The sequence below is a fragment of the Daktulosphaira vitifoliae genome, unplaced genomic scaffold (genome assembly GCF_025091365.1).
Source record: "Daktulosphaira vitifoliae isolate Bord-2020 unplaced genomic scaffold, ASM2509136v1 Scaffold_3, whole genome shotgun sequence".
Classification (NCBI taxonomy): domain Eukaryota; kingdom Metazoa; phylum Arthropoda; class Insecta; order Hemiptera; family Phylloxeridae; genus Daktulosphaira; species Daktulosphaira vitifoliae.
Window position 1 is genome coordinate 34,866,837 of NW_026099574.1, and position 21,633 is coordinate 34,888,469.

Consider the following 21,633-nt stretch of genomic DNA (forward strand, 5'->3'; position numbering starts at 1 on the left):
TTGAATCAATTATTTCGGAAACTCAATAAATGCTAAAACTACAAAAAATGGGTTAGGTTCAATTTTCTAATATTCATAATGTAAAATCATTGTTTAGTATAAATACCTGTCAAATCGTTCTGTACGTAAAGTGTCCTTCTGCTTCTGTAAGCAAAAGAATTTTTTATTTGAGCCTATATATGTAATTAAAAATATTGGACAATTTTGTAACTATAAGTAGTAAATTACCTATGTTTACTTACAGAGGTAATTATATCGTTTCGAGAATAAATAATTTTTAATAAATATAACTATTAATTATATTTAGTATTATTACTATCAAATATACGCAAACAAATTTGATATAGTTACAGTAAATATATATAATAATGTCAACATTAATTATTCTACAATAAAATACATAATTAGAACGTAATACTTTTACACTATAATTAAATATAGTCAGAGATTTAAGAATCCTAGGGATCTGGATCATTCCTTAAGACACTTATACATCTACAAAAATTATAATTAAAATCCCAAATATTTATTTATATTATCAAATATAATTTTTTTTATCTAGTCCTCCTATTATAGATGTTCCCGGTAAATGCGTCAAGATATTTCAAAATATTGTTACTTTTAAGTAAAATAATACAAATTTATAATAAACGATAAGTATTTTTAAATAATATGAAATATTACCTTAATTAAAATACATAATTCAAAATATAAATATAAACATTAATATGCAAATAAAGATCATATTATATTTATTTAACATTAATATAAAAGATATATTTTACATTAGAGCTATATTTATAAATAAAGAGCTATGATAAATTCTTCACTACAAAGAAAGTTTCATTAAAATGTTATTACTGTAATGGTTTTAAAAAAATGTATTATATATATATATACATTTTTTAGCTCCATAAATTTTGTTCCAAGTTTACCTCTATAAGTTACTATGCTTTTAAAATTTACTATGTTTTATAGAACACATCTGTTCTATTTACTTAATAATATTAATTTGTAACTAAGATACATATTTATAATGAAAAAAGAAAATTTTATTTCATTTTGAATAATAAGTAAATTTTGTAGTTTACTTAATTTTTATTAGGATTAAATAAAATTTTCATAACCATGATTAACTAATTTTCGCAGACTATTAAACATGCGAAGTAAATAGTATAAATGTTTGCTTTGTTTGATTTTTTTATTTTAAATTATTAACAGTAAATTTCAGACTACTAAAATATCATAAAGTACTTGGGATATACAAATAATCATAATACAACTAAATAATTTGAAAAAAAAAAAATTAATTTCAATTATTATTAGATTATAAGTAAATCAAAGTACGCATATGTTCGTTATATAAACTTTTAAATTATGTTTGTCACATGCTCTAGAAAAAATCATTCATGCTCAATATCTACACAACCTTTATAATTGATATAAATGTTATTCGACGCGGTCTTATTAGACCCAATGTTCCCTTTTGGCTATGGAATACTAAATAGAAAACCTTGAAATCAATGATTTTATTTTATTTTTTTCTTATTATAATTAGTTATTTTTCATGTAGTCAAATTCCTCTAGAAAAATTTACTCTAAATAAATCATTTTAATATAAAAGTATTTAATTATTTTTTCCAAAATCCTTTATTTAAAACAATTAAAACGAAATATACATGAATATTTAAAAAGTAAAATTTAATTTAATAGGACATTTTCTATAAAATGTAACTTACATTGATGTTTACACTGAAAACTGATCTTAAAAAACTATTCATCAATAATATAAACAAGGTTTGTACTATCAAAATAAATATGTTTTTCTTTATTGTTTACGTATAATATCCAAGATACATATTTTTTAATAAACATTAAAGATACTCAAACCAATTCAAATAAATGTTATAAATTTTATTTTAATCTTACACGTAGTTTGAAGTTTACAATTAAGTTTCAATTATGAGTTTAAGAATTTTTAATATAAAATAAAAGATATTACATATTTTGTCAATTAATAGCTTACATTAAAAAAATATATATTATTATTTTAATAAGAAAGGTATTATTTTATAAAAACTTGTAAAATAAAATTCTATTTTTAGAAAAATAAATAAATCTATTGAGCTATCGATTTTAAGTTTATAAGGTTTATATTATAATGTAATTGGTCTCTCGGAATTTTTAATTCTATACGAATTGAACAACAAAATTGCATTGTTTAACCTAAAAAAAACCAAATAAGAATAAACTTAATTATATCCATTGGAATGAGTGGGTTTTCTATAAAATGTATTAAAAATCTTTTTATACTTAACCTACTGTGTAAAATTTATATACGAGTAAGTTAAAATTATATAACTATTTCTATAATTAAAAGTACTCGTGTTTGTGGAAAAACTTTCAGAAACATATTGAAATTAAACTTAGTTCTTACCAATTCGTAATCAATCATTCGGTATATAGACATAAACTACGAGTAACAAGTTAAAATGAATTATTAAATTGAGTAAGAATTCGTTTGCTCTAAAATAAAAATGCGACAAAAAATCCTTAGTAATTTTAAATAGCAATATTAAGCAATACATTAAGGATGAACAAAACTTACTGTTTAGTCAGTGGATGACTTGTTTATGGAAATAACTATACTTTATAGACATTTTTGTTTTTATAAACGATATAAAATGTAATTTCCTCACATAATATGCAATCTACTTTCAACAACATAAAGTAAAAAATGAACACTGATAAAAAAATAAAACTTTATAAGCAATAAAATTTTGAATGTTTTGTATCTATCAAAAAGTAAAATATGTTTAATATTAGCGATCAGATATGGAAGATATGTAGAAACGGTTTTTTATTCAACATAAATAACTTCAGAAAATTAAAATAAAATAATAATAATAAGTTAAAAGGATTTACTTTTTAAGACAAATAAAATGATTTACATTTAGAGTGAATGAAAAATATACTATTACTTTTTTTCTCAGCTGTATTTATATACTAATTCAAAATAATGAGATGATAATGATACTTTAAAAATATATAATTCTTTTAAAGTTCTAACTACTTTATAAAATCTAAACGTAAAATATGAAAAATATCTCTTTTAAAAAATATTTTTAAAAGCAAGCAAAATTTTAACATATCTTTATGTTATAATGATTATGTGTTTCTTTTTAAATCCATACATACACTAAAATATGTAACCTTAAAACAAAAAATGTTTATGTTTTGATTCCTGGTACAAGAAAATAACTTAGATTTTGGCCATCAAAAAAATATAATTAAATCATGCTGTTCATGTAACATAAGAGAAAGACAAATTGTATTACAAATAGCTGTAAAAACTTTTTCAACATAATTCTTATGTTGTTATTATCAACTTAATTTTGTTTCTTGCCTTTCCTAATGTTATTCTCCGTACAAAAATGAACTTCATTTATTTTGTGATTATCCTACAAAAGTACGTCTAGCAAGCATTAACCAATAAGCCATGTATGAGTTTTTTTTTTAATCACAGGAACTCATACTTTTGTTTGTACTTTATAGAGTAGTTAAAATAATATTTTAATTAATTACTCAATATTTTTTTGATTTCATCAAAGAATTCAATGAAAATTAGATATTGATATATCAACTTTAAACTATTGAGTTTTTTTATAAAATAGGATTTGTTTTGGTTTACTGCACTTTAATAATGGTTTTAACATTTGAGTAACTTTCACACAAAAATATATTATAGCTGATTTAGCTACAATTAGTGTTATTAAATTTATATTAAAATAAAAATTCAGGGGCGTAATTAAAGGAAGGCGACAAAGATATATAATCCTGAACAAAATTATTTACAAAGTAGATATGCAATTTTTTTCGTTTTCATGGTATTCTGAAAATTTTCTTATGTATATCTCTTCCCAGGACAAAATCTTAATTACAACACTGTTGAAGTTGAATAAGGTGATTTTTAATCCCATAAAATATTTTATGTATATTAAAGTAATGTGTCTGCTGAATTTTAAAGCAATGTTAATTCAACATCATTAATTTTAGTTAGATAAATATTTTTTCATTAAAAGAATGTAACCTCGCAAAAAATATTCGATTTTCGTTTTGCACTAATACGTTATAATAAATAATTTTTGTTTGGAATACATTCAGCTAATACAGATACGATGAAAAATTCACAATATTTTATTACTGCTAGTTTTACGATTTCGTGTTTTACACGTAACATTAAAAGTAAAAAATAACGGATAATATTCTTAGAATAAACGTATGGAATCTTGAAGGTTAAAGAGTACAGTCTCAACCCTGACTTCATCATAGGTGTTTGACTGTATTACTATTCACGTCCGTGAACCTAACTAATGACTTTAACCATAGACCAGTAAATTTTGGATTACGCACTCATTATTCTTAGTAGTAACATTTTTTTTTTTTTTTGTTATTTCAATAATAAAATAACACATTTTATTGGCTCTATTTTAGAAATCAAATATTCTTTAGTTAACGAAATGTCATAAATCATAAAATAACTTATTGATATAATAAACTATATGTAGAATAAGTAATCCGAGCACGAACGAAGTTTTCTTTAAATCAAAAAACATTTTCTTAATATTATTTTAAACAATTTTAAGCTTTACAAAATGTCTATTTCTAATCTTATTTTAAATGTTAAAAAAACGTACAATTAATGAAAATTGATATTTTACATTTTTTTTTTAAGAATTTGAAAATAGTCAATGGTTAATTATCGTAAGTGTCTACTTTCTCGTTCAATGACATTACCTTGTAAGTATATAATATCTTCATTGATATTTAATCTGTATACATATAGTAGTTATTCTCACATAAACAGCTGGCTGTATTGCATAATATTGCACTGATCGTTGTGGAATTAGCTGCAATCATAATTTTAGGAGAAAAAAAAGTACGTTATCCTTGTGACGGAAGAAGGCAACAACCAATGAAAATTATCTTTTAGACGACGTTTGCATGGAATTTCTAGTACAATATCACGGTGATTTTAATTTATGGCCAAGGTGTAACCATGTACGATGATAATTAATTTGGGGCCTACGTGACAGTGAGGGCAGATGATTAAAGGATCGAGTAATGACTTACATTGTTGTCATTATTTACCACTGTAGCAGTTGGTTTTAATTATACATCTTAAGGATTCTATGGTCAATAATTTTATAATAGCACATCAAATTAATCAAAATTAATATGATAAGCCAATATGTTTTTGATTAAAATGTAAGCTTATGAAATAATTACTACATTGCATTTACTAAATCACAATGTATAAGATTCATTTACAAAACGTTTATGTACAAGTACCAATTTGTAAAGCACATATACACAACAATAACACACTTAAACGTGAATAGGTTATAAAAAGATTTTGTGTTAAAAATTTGTCGAAAATCTTAAGAAATACAACTAATCAAAAGTTATTGAGAAACTTTTATTTTTTTATAAGTTTATAAAATGAGCTCAAAAAATAGAAACATCAATATAAAGAATAATGCATTTACTAAATCTACGAATTCTGTAAAATGTCATTTTTAAAAATACAAATATAATAAACACACAATCAAAACTATTAAAATTGCAAGCATACAAATATAATATTAAATAATCCTATAACCAAATTTATTAAATTTATTATACAATTTTTTGCAACCATTATTGAAAAGTATACAATATTTTTTTTTTTTTATAACTTTTCGTTGATAATCATAATGTACAAATAAGTAATTATAATGTTACAATTTAATGTAGGCACTAACGAAACTTTATTTTTTTAAATTGAAGTTTGTTGTGAATAGAATCTATTTTTCTAATTAATAATTTTTACGAACTTTAGAACATCGTGACGTCATTCAAATCGCTGAAATAGTTTAATTAGAAAAATAAAAAACAATTTAATAAATTATTGGAAAAACGATTTATAGAAGTATATATAATCCTTATAAATAAATGTTATGTCCTTATATATATATATATATATATATGCACGTCTCAAATCAAAAAAATCTATAATAGTTGTAATTTTTAATATAATTTTAAGACGATTGCAATGTTATTGTAGACAATTCTATAGAGACAACCAAAGAGCTTGCAGCTTTTGTAAATCTCAATTCAATTTTTGAAACTAAAATTTCTACGTTAGAACCATAGAATTATCATATTTTTTGTAATATTATAAAAATTAACTACTAATTGAATATCGATATACTTAAATGAATTATCGGAGAGCAAAAATTCCTATTGATTGTTAATATTTTAAGTTGTTAAGTAAAATCCCAACATGATACTTATATAATTATATATATACATCGATTATAACATGTTACTTTTATTATTTGACACTTATAAGCAATAATCTTTTTGCATAGTTTAACTAACATCCCATTATCCTTGGATATTTATTATTTCTAATGAAAGTTAACACTTAAAGCAAATAATCTGTTCACTCTCTCTACAACACAATTTTTGTTTATTTGTATGTGTAACGTGTGTAATACAACATCGTCCTCGACCTCAAAATTGACGATCTCGGTAATTATCATAACTTTTAATATAATTTAGTTTCTCAATATTATGCAAGATTCTGCAACCAAAATCGAAATGATTGTGACAGTTGTGGACATACCCCGACAAAACGATATTAAATAAAATGTTTGAAAAAGTAATAAACCAATATGAGTTGACGTTATTTGATTTCGAAACACCTATTTAAGCGATAGGAAATATGCGCATCCTGAATGAAACAACCCAACAAGCGCGCAACAAGTGTCGCAGAGTGTGCGTGAGTAGGTGTTAGTTCCGGACTTATAAGAGACTGCGTTCGGATATCTGGTCGTATTTTATTACCTCACTCTTCGACGGATAACCGTTTGACACCAGTTTTCACCGATTGCCACTAAAATATACAGGTACGTGCGAACATTATATTGTTAGTAGCTTTATATATCATTTACAACAAATACTATATGATACATAATTAAGTATTTCAAAGTAAGCATCTAGTAGCAATTTTCTCCACTTTTAAACAATGACATAATGTTCAACATAATACATTATATTTATAACAGTAATATAACTCGAATTCAATACGAAAATGGATAAATATTTTAGTCTACGGGTCAACCAAATTTTGATTCGTCTTTATAGCTGTTAAAGTGTTTAATTTATCATTTAATTATCTGAAAGACTTGTAAAAAATAATTTATTCTATGTTATACCCAAACAAAGACGATAGGTTTTTTAGTTATTTTTAAAATTTTCGTAATTTTGGTTATGATAACCGTTTATTATCTCTTAATTGAAAAAGAATTTGGTCCTTCCGCGCAGTAATTTTCCAGGTTTCCTTCAGCCCGCCAATCCCAAACTGTTTGTTTTTATTATATTAAGTATCGTTATTTTTAAATTAAAATTACCATGAAAATAATAACAATTATTTATTTCTATAATGATATGAAATTAAATGTAATTTTTTCTATGAAAAGAATATCATTAAGACAACAATAAGCAGCAGTTTGTCAAGTACTCGGAAATATGATTTTATAGAAAAATAATTACATTTACTCGATTTTTTCAAAATATACGTCATGAGAGTTGAACTATTCAGTTTTAATACATTTTTTTTACGAAAAGATAAAACTATTTGTGGTCCAAGTTAAAAACTGCGTATCAAATCAGTAGTAATAATAATAATGTCTAATTTAAGAACCAAAAATTACTAATTAAATAAAATTAATCTATCGTCACAAAAAATCTGTATTTATGATATTTTTGTACGTATTCAGTTAATATTAAAATAACCACTTTTTTTTTAACGATATCGTTTTTTACGTTAAATATTAACGTTTTATAATGAGTATTCACTAGAAAAGTAATCTTTAAATTCTGAAAGTACATCTCACGTTAAACGCATTTGGTAAATAATTTTAATTGTAAGAAAGTTTTTAATTTAAATAAACGTGTGTAATTGTATTTCTAAGCAATTAAATAAAACTCGCGTAAAATTATATCATTATATTACTACAATTCAGTTACAGTTTTTTTTTACTGTTTCAGTTTTAACTTATATTTCGTATTGTAATTGATAATTAAATATTATAATGATTAATTAATAAATTTAGAAACGTGAATTAAATACATATTACACAAGAATTTAATAATAAATGCGTAATTTTTTAAGTACATATTTAATTTATATTTTTACTATTAATATCTTAATAGGTTTTTTTACTTTATATATTACAATCATTTATTGTTATTCGTATGAAAAATTTAGGATCGTATTTGAACCTTAACATTATTTTCTTTTGAACTTTTTTCATTAGTTAGTTTATTTTTACTTGGAAATAAAATGTAATAAATATTAGCTATAGTGTTTTTTTAAACTACTACTTCAACTTCATATCGATATGTGACTAAAGTTTAAATTAATTCATAATATAAATTTTTGTTTGTATTATAGCCTATAATGTAAATAGAACAATATGAATTTTTCTTTTGAATATTTTTCAAATTCTTTCATGTGTTATAGTTAAACGTCAATAACTTGCATCAGCGAAATAAACAGCTTTTATACGAAATTATTACACCGGGGAATCACTTTGTCTATAACGTGAGGAAAAAACACACTAGTAAAAGCACTTAAAAAATATAACGTCAAATTATATTTTTAAAGCTATAAACATTTTTCGTTAATTACATTCATATGATAAAACATATATAGGTCGGTAGTATACTAAAATGATCGCAAATTCGAATATAACAAAACCCGCATACGGCGTAGACCAGGTGGTCGGATAGCTAGTAAATATGGACTCGACTTTTATTTCTACTTTTTAGATTTGATTTCAATTAAAAATTATCACTAAGTACTGGGAATTTTTGTTTGCGAATCTCAATAACCTAACGAAAATCGAAATCAAACGTGATTTTATAGGTCAAAACTTTTTTCATATCCTCAGCTCTTAGAAGCCCCCAATGTCATTTGGGAAAATTTCCCAGTTAGTAGTTATGATTTGACGACCTTATTTTTTATGCGTGTGCAGAGTGCGAAATTCGATTGGCGATACGTCATTGGCTTTCACCGTTACGTCGCGTCACTGCATGTCGTTCCTCGTAGTACACATTTTCGGATATTTACGGCCATTATACGCAATTTACTGTAATATTAACGTACACAGCGAAAATTCAACTAGCTAACTCTGTACATGGACAACGTCCATAGTGCTCTCATCACGACAAGATTTAGTTATCTATGTGTATCGTCTTCCCGAATGCTATCGCTTGTGCTAGACGGGTAAACCTACTTGGCCCAGTGTAACGGAATCGAACCCTGATACCATTGCACCGAGGCGTTTGCGACTGAGCTAAGTTGGCCTCCTACTTATTGCTTTATAGATATTTACCGTCTACTGTGGCCGCGTGTTAACGTTGTATTTGGAGATTTCAATGGTTTGAGATTGTTGGCCTAGTTTTACGTGTCTCGATGTGTACGATATCATTCAAGGGCATCCACAGGAAATATTTCTAGAAAAATAAGTGGAAAGACGAAGGACAATGATTTGTTTGTTTTTATTCGAAGAATTTGTATATCTATTGAATAGATGACCTTTACCTTAAACTCATTGAGAATTCTTGACGGGTATCCAGAATTATTTTTCCAGTCATCAATATGTGACAGTAATATTGTTGTAGAATGATGTGTTTAATCATTGAATCAAATATCAACAAAACATTTTTATTGGTTAATATGTGTAGATTAGGAGAAGTAACGAAAAATAGATGATGAAAAGAGCGCCTCGCTCAAAACAATATATTATTATAGAATTACTTAATAAGACAGAAAAATGAGTAAATGTTTAACTTTTTGTTATTTATCAATGTATTGTTTATGTATGATCAAACAACTGCAAAAATATGTAATATATGTTAAATAATCTTAAAAAATAAAAAATAATATGATGCTCTAAACGTACAAATAATACTAAGACCAATCCTTAATATTATAATTTTTCTCTCTTTTCCATTTTTTTTAAATTAAAACATTTCGTGTAAAAAATATAATTAATAAACACATATTAGATATTATTCTGATGATAGAAAATTCAACTACTCAAAAACCAAAAATAGTTTGTATCGTTTCATATTATTATTTTTTACTACATCTGTAGGTAATACCAACACACGTAGTAAACATTCAACACACCTAGTGATTTGTTTAATTTTTATAATTACAATTTTATTACTTTTATAAAAATTATTTAAAAAAATATTTAATCAATTGAAATAATTAATTGACATAATCCTTTTTTTAATTGAACATACCACATAAAAACTACAAAATAGGAGTGTAATTGATCACGTTACACAAATTTGAGCAAAAATAAATAATTGAAAAAATCATAATATTTAAATCATAATTATTTCTTGTCTAACGTTTATAATTTAAAAATTAATATTTTAGTAAGCTACACAATTGAACATTTTTCTAAAGAACGTGCAACAAAATATTTCAAACGGAATAAATTGATTCAATGGAATGCTTTTTTAAGTAATTCTTTGCTTTTAAATTCATTTCTATGTGAAATGTTTCAACAATATGTTAATTTTACATCCAAAAACGATTGACATGAGTATATTAATTTTTTTTAAACATAAAATAAATATTCACATGCGAATATATAGACCTTTTCGTCCAAAGGAATTTAATGAAAAATCGAATTTATATTTTCCCAGGCAAGCAAAACTAAATATCGAACACTGTTGTAAGAAAAAACAAAATTAATTAAATTACAAAATTTTAATTTCATATGATACATACATTTAATGTTTGTATCGTTTACTATTTACAAATAATTCATATAAATTCACATCAATAAATTCATCTAATTTAACTACTAATATCTTTGGGATTTGAAATTATCTCAAATGATCTGGAAAAATTGGAATTTTTGTAATCAGTTCTATGAATTAAAAACAATTAAGGTACTAAGTTTATTTAATTGTGAAATAATACATATTTATGATTGAAAAAAGAAAGATATTTTATAAACTCTTTCATCGTTTTAGTTTAAAAAATTTCATACATTTCTGATAAAAAATCCTTCAGTTCATCAGCATTTCAACACTGATTTCGAATCTGGACTCAAATCTGTTTTATACGCTTTATAGAGATATAGTATAACACGCTATAGTTTGTTGGCCAGTGTTACTTTACATTAAAAAAAAAACATTTCACTACCCCTATAAAAGAGAAAAAAATGTTTTTTCACTATGTAAATATATTTTCTTTGGGAGGAAGATATGACGCTCATATTCTCATTGTAATTACCTCAATGAGATCAATATTAAACCCATTATAAAAATTTTAAAGAAGAGTATTATTGTTATTTTTTTAATAAGATAATTATTTCGGTATAAAACAAATTTTTGAAATCAATTAAACCTTGTTTATAAATGGTAAGATTATATTATGTACATTTTATTAAAATTGAAGATTATTTCGTGTTTTGTAAATCAAGTACCCTACAGGCTACAATACAATTCGCATAATAATACCATTCTTTTGGTTTTTGAGTAAGTTAATCTTTGTACTTAAAACATTCAACATTTTGTATAATTTCTCGATTTACATAAAAATAAGTCCTTTAATCTGATGGCTTATTTTTTATTTAACTGATTTATTATGTAATTCAACCAAATTTTGATTATTACTTAAAAATACTATAAGTATATGTATTAAAAATATGAAATATTTATTCTGATAATTTGCGATTTTTGGTAATATTATTTTGTCAAAAATAATGTTAACTCTTCAAAAATAGTGTGACTTAAATTCGTTACACTGCTCTTAAAAAACTTTCCACGTCTATTCATTAAGTTTTCAGATAATTTTCAAGCAAGCACTCAAAAAAAAAATTACCAAAATACAGTCTTTCTGTGTTGTATATTATTTGTATAAAATTATTACTCATCTAAGTTTAAGCGAAATACGAGAAGTTGAAAACTTGGTATGCCAAACCTACCCAGTAGTATTATAGGTTATTAAATTTTGTCACCTGCTGAATATCAAGTTAAATTATTTTCTTCTTTTTGTTTAACTTAAACATAAGTATTAATTAACACATAACAAATAATAACATTAATGCATTTACTAATATTCTAAATGAAACTTTGAATTAACTTAATACATTTACATGTCTAATTGACAAAGTATACGACGTATGTTATACATGTACAATATATTTCAAAGCCAAAATATTAGGATGAAAATTTAACTAAAAATAATTTATAAAAGTAAGTCGATCATGTAATATTTCAGATTTTCCAAAGAATAATCAACCAATGACTTGTAATGAAACACTACAATAATAGTCAAGAAATTGTGATCCAATTTGTAATTGAAACTGTTATTTTTTATTTTTAAAAATTTTATATTTTTTTCAATCTAGAAAAGTTATATTTTAAGACATTTATCATCATGTAAATCAAAATAATTTACTTGGTATACCTTTATGTTTCAATATTATAATACTTGTGATATTGAAATACTCAATATGTCTTTGTGTTTTCCAATACACCTTAAAGTATTAATAATGCCTATTGACAACCGCTTATTGCCAAAACCTATTAGTATATTGGTTGCTCGATTGATTTTTAAATTTGTTTATAAAATATCAAAACATCAAAAATCCCAAAACATTTCTAGATAATAGGATTTCATATTTATTGTCCTTTACCTGCTATCTATGAGCAATATTATTTCAAATGTTTTCTGGTGTCTGAAACAAATTAATTAATTACTCAAATATTATACATAGATAATAATTGTACCGTGTACATTTTTATAAACGTTATATTTCATGATCTTTTTAATTGATGACAACTAGTCATCAAAAAAGGTTAAATAACAAAAGTTATTTAGAATCTGCTACGTAAGCTAATTACAATAAGAGTTAAATTAAAAGAACGTAACTGTTTTTTTTATTTTGTACGTGTGAATTTAATAAAAAATATTGCGACCACTACAACTTAAACAATAGTACTCCACAAATCGCATACAATGATTATTCCAAGTATTTATCCGAAAACAGTATTTTTGTTTTATCAACTCCATGTCCTCAAAATGAGAGTACTTTACTTTTGTTTTTTTTTTTATTATTTTGTTGAAAGTATATACTCAGCAATCTTTTAGAGAAAATTTTAAACATTATCACTCAAAACGCATCTAGTCAACTCGAAAACACGTTATGATCAAAGAAAATCTATATATAGAATAGCCCACGATGTTTTGACTAATCTAATAACTTCTACTAACAACTTAATATTTTGCGTCATTTTTTTTAATTACTTATATAATTTAGGATTATGATTATGAAAAATAATATATTTTTAATTGATTCAAAAAATAATTTTTTTTTTAAATTTGGAAAAAATGTAAAATATAAAAATTAAAATAGCTATTTTAGAGTACATTTTTAAAATTTGGTAAAAAATATCTAATTAATGTACAATGGTACATTTTCAGTTGCATTATGAAGTTTGTAAAAATTTTTATTTTATGTGTATGTTTACGATTTCAAACATTGAAATATGTATAAAATTTTAATGGAAAAATGTTGATAACTCTAAACTATACTTAATGTGAAAATATTCTTTATTTCAATCATATTTGTTTAGATAGACCAACTTTTAATACCGTAAAATATACCTGAAACATTCATATTTATCAAACTTTAAAATGCTGTAGAAACTTAACTACAAAACATTAATAAAATTATTTTTTACCAATTTTTTTATTTAATATTAATTCTAAAGATGGCTATCTTATTTTTTTTTTTAATTTTTCGCAAATTTAAAAAATATATTATTTCTTATGATATTTTAATAGTCCTAAATTATAACAATAATTTAAAAAAAAAGTAACGAAAAATAATAAATTTATCAAAAGTTATTATATTTGTCAAAATACTGTGGACCACCCTGTATATATACATATAAAACACAACCTAATAAGAATTTCCAAGTAATAAAATCGACCGCAAAAGTAATCAAATACTATTACAAAACTGAGGTGGCCTATTGAAATCGCGGAGTTCATTAACAAGAACATAAAGTAAAAATACTTAAAATACTGAATGTTTAAATGGTATTTATTTATTAGTTACAAAATTGATACAGTCCATTATAATATGATGTTTTAGAACTCGAGTTAGACATATAATATACAAATTCATAATTAATAAAAAACTATAAATTAACTACCTTTAATAATTAGAAAATATGAAAATAAAATTTATGAATATTAAATTTCATTACTTGTAACTCATTACTGAGATATTATTTTAAATTAATTATTTATAAAATGTTCATAGATGGTAACTTGATGCATCAACCCTTCATGTTTTTTTATTGTAAAAGAAAATGTCGCACAATTAATATACGTAAAAATGAACAGACATTTCAGAAGTTTAAAACTGAAAACAAGATGTTACGAACTTTTATTAGAGTAGCCAAGCGCTTTACTTGGGACGTGATTCGACTTCCTTCGTCTTCGATAATTTATTTGTTTTTTCTTTAGATACCCAACGTTAAAACTAAGCGCACCTTATTCCTTAAATTTGTTGCCAATCAAACTCGAAATACAGTACTTTTTTTAAAGGTAAAACGTGATTTATACTGACTAACAGACAATCATTTTTAACTTTAAAATATTTCGCAAAATAAAAAACATTTACAGTAATTTCAAAAGCAAAGAAAATGTCTATCTTATAAAAACGTCGACAGCTTTGAACGGCGTTTCATATAGATAATTTAAGAGCATGAGTGTACATAATAATATTTCAAACAATGTACGATAAATTAATTAAATTATCCTTCGAAAAATTGATTACGAAATTAAATTTTCAGTTATTTCCTATAATACTATAATAGTTTATTTAATTTTCTAAATATTATAAAAATAGGAGAGTTGTAAGTAAAATACTTCAACTATATATCTTAGTGCATATCGACAATTATTAGTGTTCAGAAATTGGCAACTACAACATTGCTGAATTTATGAGCTAGAATTGATATAGAAAGGTTCCCGTATTTTTCTTTTTTTATAATTTTGTTATACAGTAAAATAATATGTTATACGAACATCAATGTCTTTCAGTTTTGGAAAATTGATAAACACAGAAATATAACCTTACGTCTTATAAAACTATTTTAATTTTAAGCAACAAACATAAATAAAATCTGCAGTATGCATTATATATCAATAAAGTTTTTATGGTAAAACCATGTTTTTTTTCGAAACTATTAATATTATAACAAATCGCTTTCTTTGTACTCAAAATTGGTATGAAAAGATTTAAGTGGGTTGCCAAGTTTTGCTGCAAGATTTTCATTTAAAAATTAAAAGGAAATGTATTAATGGCGGCCATCGTTAATTCTTTTTTTTTACCCAAGAGTGAAGCAAGTTTTATCAATGTGGATAATACCTTGTAAGTTTTTTCGTTATGTATTCATAACGCGGTTACTTTCTTTCTTATTATAATATCGAAAATTCCAAATTCAATTTTATTAGTTTAACGTCTGACAGAATGGTTCAGTGGATAAGTAAATTAGAGAGAAATTTTCAACACCATAGAAATTTTAAGCATTTTTTGTAAAAAATAACGCAACATTAATTATAGCTATGAAATCATTTCTTAGTTTTAAAATAATATTTATGAACTTATTTAAGAAATTTTTAAATTCTAATTTAGTCAAACTTAAAATAATTTTGTTTAACTAATAAGTAAATACTTAACTACCAATTTTTGCTTGATTATGTATTCAAATAATAACAAAATATAACAAGACAAGAAAAGTTATTTTTCTAACCTAAGAAGTTAACTTAGATTGAAAAGAAACTTATTAATTTATTAGTTGCTAAGTTTTAATAGTCAATTCAGTTAAGTTACCAGTAACATAAAAAAAAAAAAATTTTAGCTTGAGTTAAGTTAGCTAATAGAAATTTTTGCTATCCATATAAAAGATATTTTTTAGAAAGGAAATATAAATTCCAAATATCTGATATAAAAACTACAATGAAACATTTTTACAAATAAATTGACTAAAAAACACTTACTCATTGCAAAATTCTGTTAATGCTGTTCAATACATAATATAGAATACAAATAATATATTCATTTCATTATTTAAATTTCTTGAAAAAATAAATTTTACTTGAGTACAAAAATTAATAGTTTATCCACCATAATTATTGAACAACAACTTAAATTATTAAAAAAGAAAACCAATGTTACTTATAATGTTAAAGTTATTTGAAGATGGCTATATTTTCGAGTATTTTTTAAATTAAAAATTATTCAACCAAATATTTTATAATGTATTATTGTATCACTTCAAATACATATATTCCAATTAAACATACATTATATGTTTTTGTTAAAAAAACCTAAGTAGGTACAATTTTAAGAGAAATAAGAAAGAATAGAACTAATATTTTATTCATTCATGTGTAAATTCTAATAACTTCTAATAATTAATAATTTTCATTTGTTATATATTTTTGAAGATATTGTTAGTAAATTACCCAGTTATTCTTTATCGATTATAGTGACACATAATTTAAATCATTATTTTTAAACATATTAATATTATATTATAAAAGTAAAAACAAAAGCTCAGCATTATCTCTTTTTAATTCATTCAAGAAATTGTCACTGCAAAGTAGCTTAAATTAGTATATATTCAATTTTATTGTGACTTCTAAACAATGTAAACGACTTGGTATTTATTATGCCACTTAAACTTATGTCACATCTTTTCAAGTTAAACCTACTCAGACTTTAAATCTCCATTGAGAAGAAAAACAAATATCTATATTGGATTTTACAGATACTACAAAAAATTGTATTACTATTATATGATTTGCACATTTCATAGCTATAAAACTAAAAATCAGAACATAGTAGTGGTATGCAGCTCGATTTTTTCAATGAGATATGAACAAGTTATATCTGTTAAATTTTTTTTACAAATTATACTAAACTTTCTTTTAATGAGGCATTTAATAATTGTGTAAGGAACATCTTAGCACAACAAAATCGAAGCTTATCAAAATTCCAACTAATTTTTTGGTCTGTATTGCACGAAAAATATAGATCTAATAATTTACTTAAAATTGTATTTATTAGAAAGAGTAATCTTGGGACATAACTACATAATAGGTAACTACAAATAGTCGATTTACGAAATATGCAACCAAAATTTAATTTTATTGTAAAACTTATGTATACAAATTAAATTATAAATTTCTTAGCTGTATGAGTAATTATCTTCTTAAGTCATTGTGATTTTATTTATAAATTATTTCTTCATTATAATTGTAATAGAATTTATTCATTCTTAAAATGAATATAATTTAAGTTGTAAACGATTTAAGTATATAAATGCAAGTATTTGATTGTAAAGGATTAAAATATGATTTAACATTTATCAAATATGTTATATCTCAAAATAACGTTCTTTCAAAACATGTATACATGTTTAGTCATGAAATACATCTTGTGACACTTTTAATAAGATCATTATGTATACGAATTAATATTAAATAATCTATATTAAAGCGATAAAAAATTCTAAATTAAACATTTTTTATTGGATAAAATATATTTTTTGTTATTAATGTTCACATACAGACATGACGACATTTTATGCTGAAAAATTAAATTAATAAATATATTCATATTTCTAAATTAGTATAATAGCATTATTAAGGTCTCGTTCTGGGAAGGGTTATATATATATAAGAAGAATGTTCATTATCACCTCCAAAAAAAAAAAAAAATTGTAACTTTAATATGCAAGTATTTTTTTTTTTTTTTTTATGGGAAGATCTGAAAACCATAACCTACCTTGTAATTACGCCAATGATTAGTAATAAATTATTATATTAGATTAAAATTTAAATTACAAACTGTTACGTCGCTATTTAGGGGTTTAGCCTAAATGCCCGTCGACAGTATTCTAAGGGACCAACGGGGGATAGCTGGCTAGGCTATATCTACCTTAGGTACTGAAGTTTCCTATTTAATTTATATTCCCTTAGAGGAACTACCAAGGGTCGCACTACAATATATATATATAACACTTTAGGTTAACAACGATATAAATAAATATTTATTAAACAATTAAAATATTAAATGGATAATACAACCTGCTGGACACCTAGAGATGATATAATCCAACAGGGAGCTGACGGCGACACACACACACACTATAATATACGGGGTAGCAAGTTAAGTTAATTATTAGACAAGTAGTGATCGCGAAGATGGTAAAAGGTCAACTGTCGATAGGGATATCTTAATATGGCACATTGGCCGTGAATTGCAAAAAGTGTTTATGTGTGCAGTCCGCACTCCTGTTAGTATTGCTGTATGTCACTGTGTTAATTATATATATATATATATGTCTATTAAACGGTACAACGATGTTATGGGAGACAGAGATATGGGCACATGCAAATGTGATCGTATCAAAACCATTTCAATTTGAATAATTATATTTTTTTTATTTTAGAAAAATGTCTTCAGTTAGTGTAAGGATTTTAATGAGTGTTCTATTAATGGTGTTTATCGGCTCGTGTCACAGTCGAATAAACAATTTGCCATCACAGTGTCTACCGGGGCTGCTAGAAGATGCACCACCTAAAGTACGAGAAGCTTGTTTTACTTTATCTACTATTCGTACACTTTCAAATGCCATTGAAACATTCATACAAGACAAACAATACCCTGTTTCAATACCTTGTAAGTAAATAAATATAAATACTTTGAAAAACAATTTTAAATGTTTATTTATGATACATGTTTAAACTTTGAATCGAATATAAAAACTACAATCAAGTTCAATTATACAAAAAAATTTAATATTTGTCGACATAGTTTATATTTTCTCTTAATACTTGATTACAATAACTTGCTCTGACAAATCTATGCCAAAATCAATTTTTCAGGAAAACATAAAAACAGAATATATAACTTCTAGAGACGCTACAGAAATTAAAATAAAAATTGGCTAATATCATTGGTCTATATTAAAAAAACTACAGAGTTAATATATGTTGTTAATTTATTTTTATGTAAATTATGTTCGTTTGGTGCAAATTTAAATTAGGTCTTAAACTCTGATAAAATATGGAATGGGTGATTATAACAAAATTCTGTTGATACAGATCTACATAAAATATAATTTTGCATACAAAAATTCAATAACATAAAAATCATAATTTTTATACTGTAGTCCAGTCTTAACGTAAAAAAATAAAATTTGACAAACCTTTAAGATACACAACTTTATAGCTTTGATGCGAATCTAAGACGATATTGTTTTTACCATGATAAATATGTCAAAATAACGAGATTTTAATCTAATTGAACTTATTATCATTGAATATTGGAAAATACTCCCTCAATTTTAAAAATGTAGAAATATATCTCACAATTACGCTACCGTAAAAAATGGCATTTTCCGATTTTTTTTCTGCATTTCATAACTATTATAATTTTATTATAAAAACAATGATCCTAATGATATTTTACTAAAATATATAAAAGACAGTAAGTTTTATTTTGGTAACCTTTTTGAGAAAATTTAATGAAAAAACTAAGTACAGAATAGATTTGAAAGGACCACCCACGCATGTAATTTTTTTTTTGTAAACTCAATTTTTGAAAATATTCTGGATGGTCTGTCCTATTTTAACCTATATCATATTAAAACACTAGATGAGTACTGTAATATAAAAAAAAATTTGTTATTTTATAACAGACTATTTTCATATTGTCTGTGCTTAAACCAAACGTTAATCATTACTGGAATTTTAATTAGGGCCAGTGTAAAGGCAAAGCCGCCAATGTACTTGACTATGACGCTTTATATGGCCTTATATTCATAAATAAAAAACAAAAACCGGTCTCTCTTACTAACAAAATATTAAATGGGCCTCGCAATATTAATAGCATTAATTTTTATAATAGTTTATACATTTATCCGTGATGGTGCCTATCATTATCAAGTTATGGATAGTAAAACTTGTGTTTATAATTTAATTAATTAACAAAAAGGCTCTTTAAAAATAAATTTAATAATTCATTTTTAGACACAAAAATGTCCGATGGATTAACTGATAATGCAGTTCAAAATGATAAACGCCAAGATTTGGATCATGTATTTCTCAGATTTGGACGCAGACGACGTTGAATATTATAATTAAGATATATTTACTAAATATAAGAAAACTTCCTTCTCTTTCCCTTAAATCCTAAAACTTTTAAATGTATTGGTAAATCACATTTTTCATATTATGTATGTTATTACTACATAATATGTATACTGTATAAAAATTACACTACATAATGCACATATGTAGTAATACCATTGTATATAATATGACAAATATTAAATAGCAGATTAATAACCATACTATTTTAAAAATTATTATCTTGAAAATCCTATATTTTGGTTTAATTTTGTTCATATATATTTTTATTTTTATATCTTTAAGGCAATTTAAAAGATAAAAACCAATTTCATAAATCATATTTCAACTTTATTTAATTTAATTTTAACACATTTTATCTCACTATTAGTATTATTAAACCATTGTAATTAATTATGTTAAGGCTAGTTTTTTTTTATTTATTTTTTAATTTATCATTTATTTACCTACCTCGTTAGGACTGAATGTCTGCTCATAATATGTGAATGAAGGCAAAAACTAGTCTGCTGTTTTATTTTTATTTATTCATTATTGTTTATTATTTTAAGTAAGATCACTTCTAGCAATGTTAAATATTATTACAATTAACAAAAAATCTAAGCCTAATTTGGTACATGTTAGAGAAAACTACTGTTAACTATATTATAATTGTAACAAATTATTATAGAATAAAATTTAATAAATAATCAATAAAATGATTGGTATAATTTTTTGTTTTCTTAAACACACTGTTTATGTACGTAAAACGGTTGTAGAACAAACTTAAGTTATACATGCATAACTGTTTGATATTTTTCACAGAGTAATAAAAATTATTTTTTTAAATTGACCAAAATCTAAAAATTTGAAAATAAATTTCATATAAAGTTAATATACTTTTAATATATTCTAAAAATTTATATAATTGTTTTTAAAAGAACGGTAACACAGTGAGGTCGCGGCATAGTATGGACGTGTTGGCGTAGTTGGGACAAGTATAGTTGATATCTGACAGTGATTCAAATCACTATCATAAGAAATGCTTCGATGCAAATCTGTAGATAGTGTTTAATTTTGAGAAATTGGCAGATTATTTCAAAAGCAACAATAACTCTTATTCCCTTAATTTTATCCCGATTAGTTATATGATTTATTATTAAAATATATGAATAAATAATAATTACAGTAATTATATTTTGTATGAAATTGATATTCAATAATTTAATATTGCAATTTATACGGAGAAATTATAAAAATAATAAAGTAATTGTATATTCCTTTACTTTTAACGTGTATAAAAATTTAAAGGGCTTGATGCAATACTTTTCAATAAC

The 21,633-nt window shown here is 23.9% G+C and overlaps 1 protein-coding gene across 1 annotated transcript; it reads left to right on the forward strand.

Moving 5' to 3' along the window:
* The first annotated feature begins 6,817 nt into the window (after positions 1-6,817).
* On the forward strand, positions 6,818-21,018 carry LOC126902127 (myosuppressin). Its single transcript, XM_050679152.1, has 3 exons — positions 6,818-6,953; positions 18,619-18,848; positions 20,201-21,018. Exons 2-3 carry the CDS (start codon positions 18,623-18,625, stop codon positions 20,299-20,301), a joined length of 327 nt encoding a protein of 108 aa, XP_050535109.1. The 5' UTR covers positions 6,818-6,953; positions 18,619-18,622; the 3' UTR covers positions 20,302-21,018.
* The last annotated feature ends 615 nt before the right edge of the window (positions 21,019-21,633 follow it).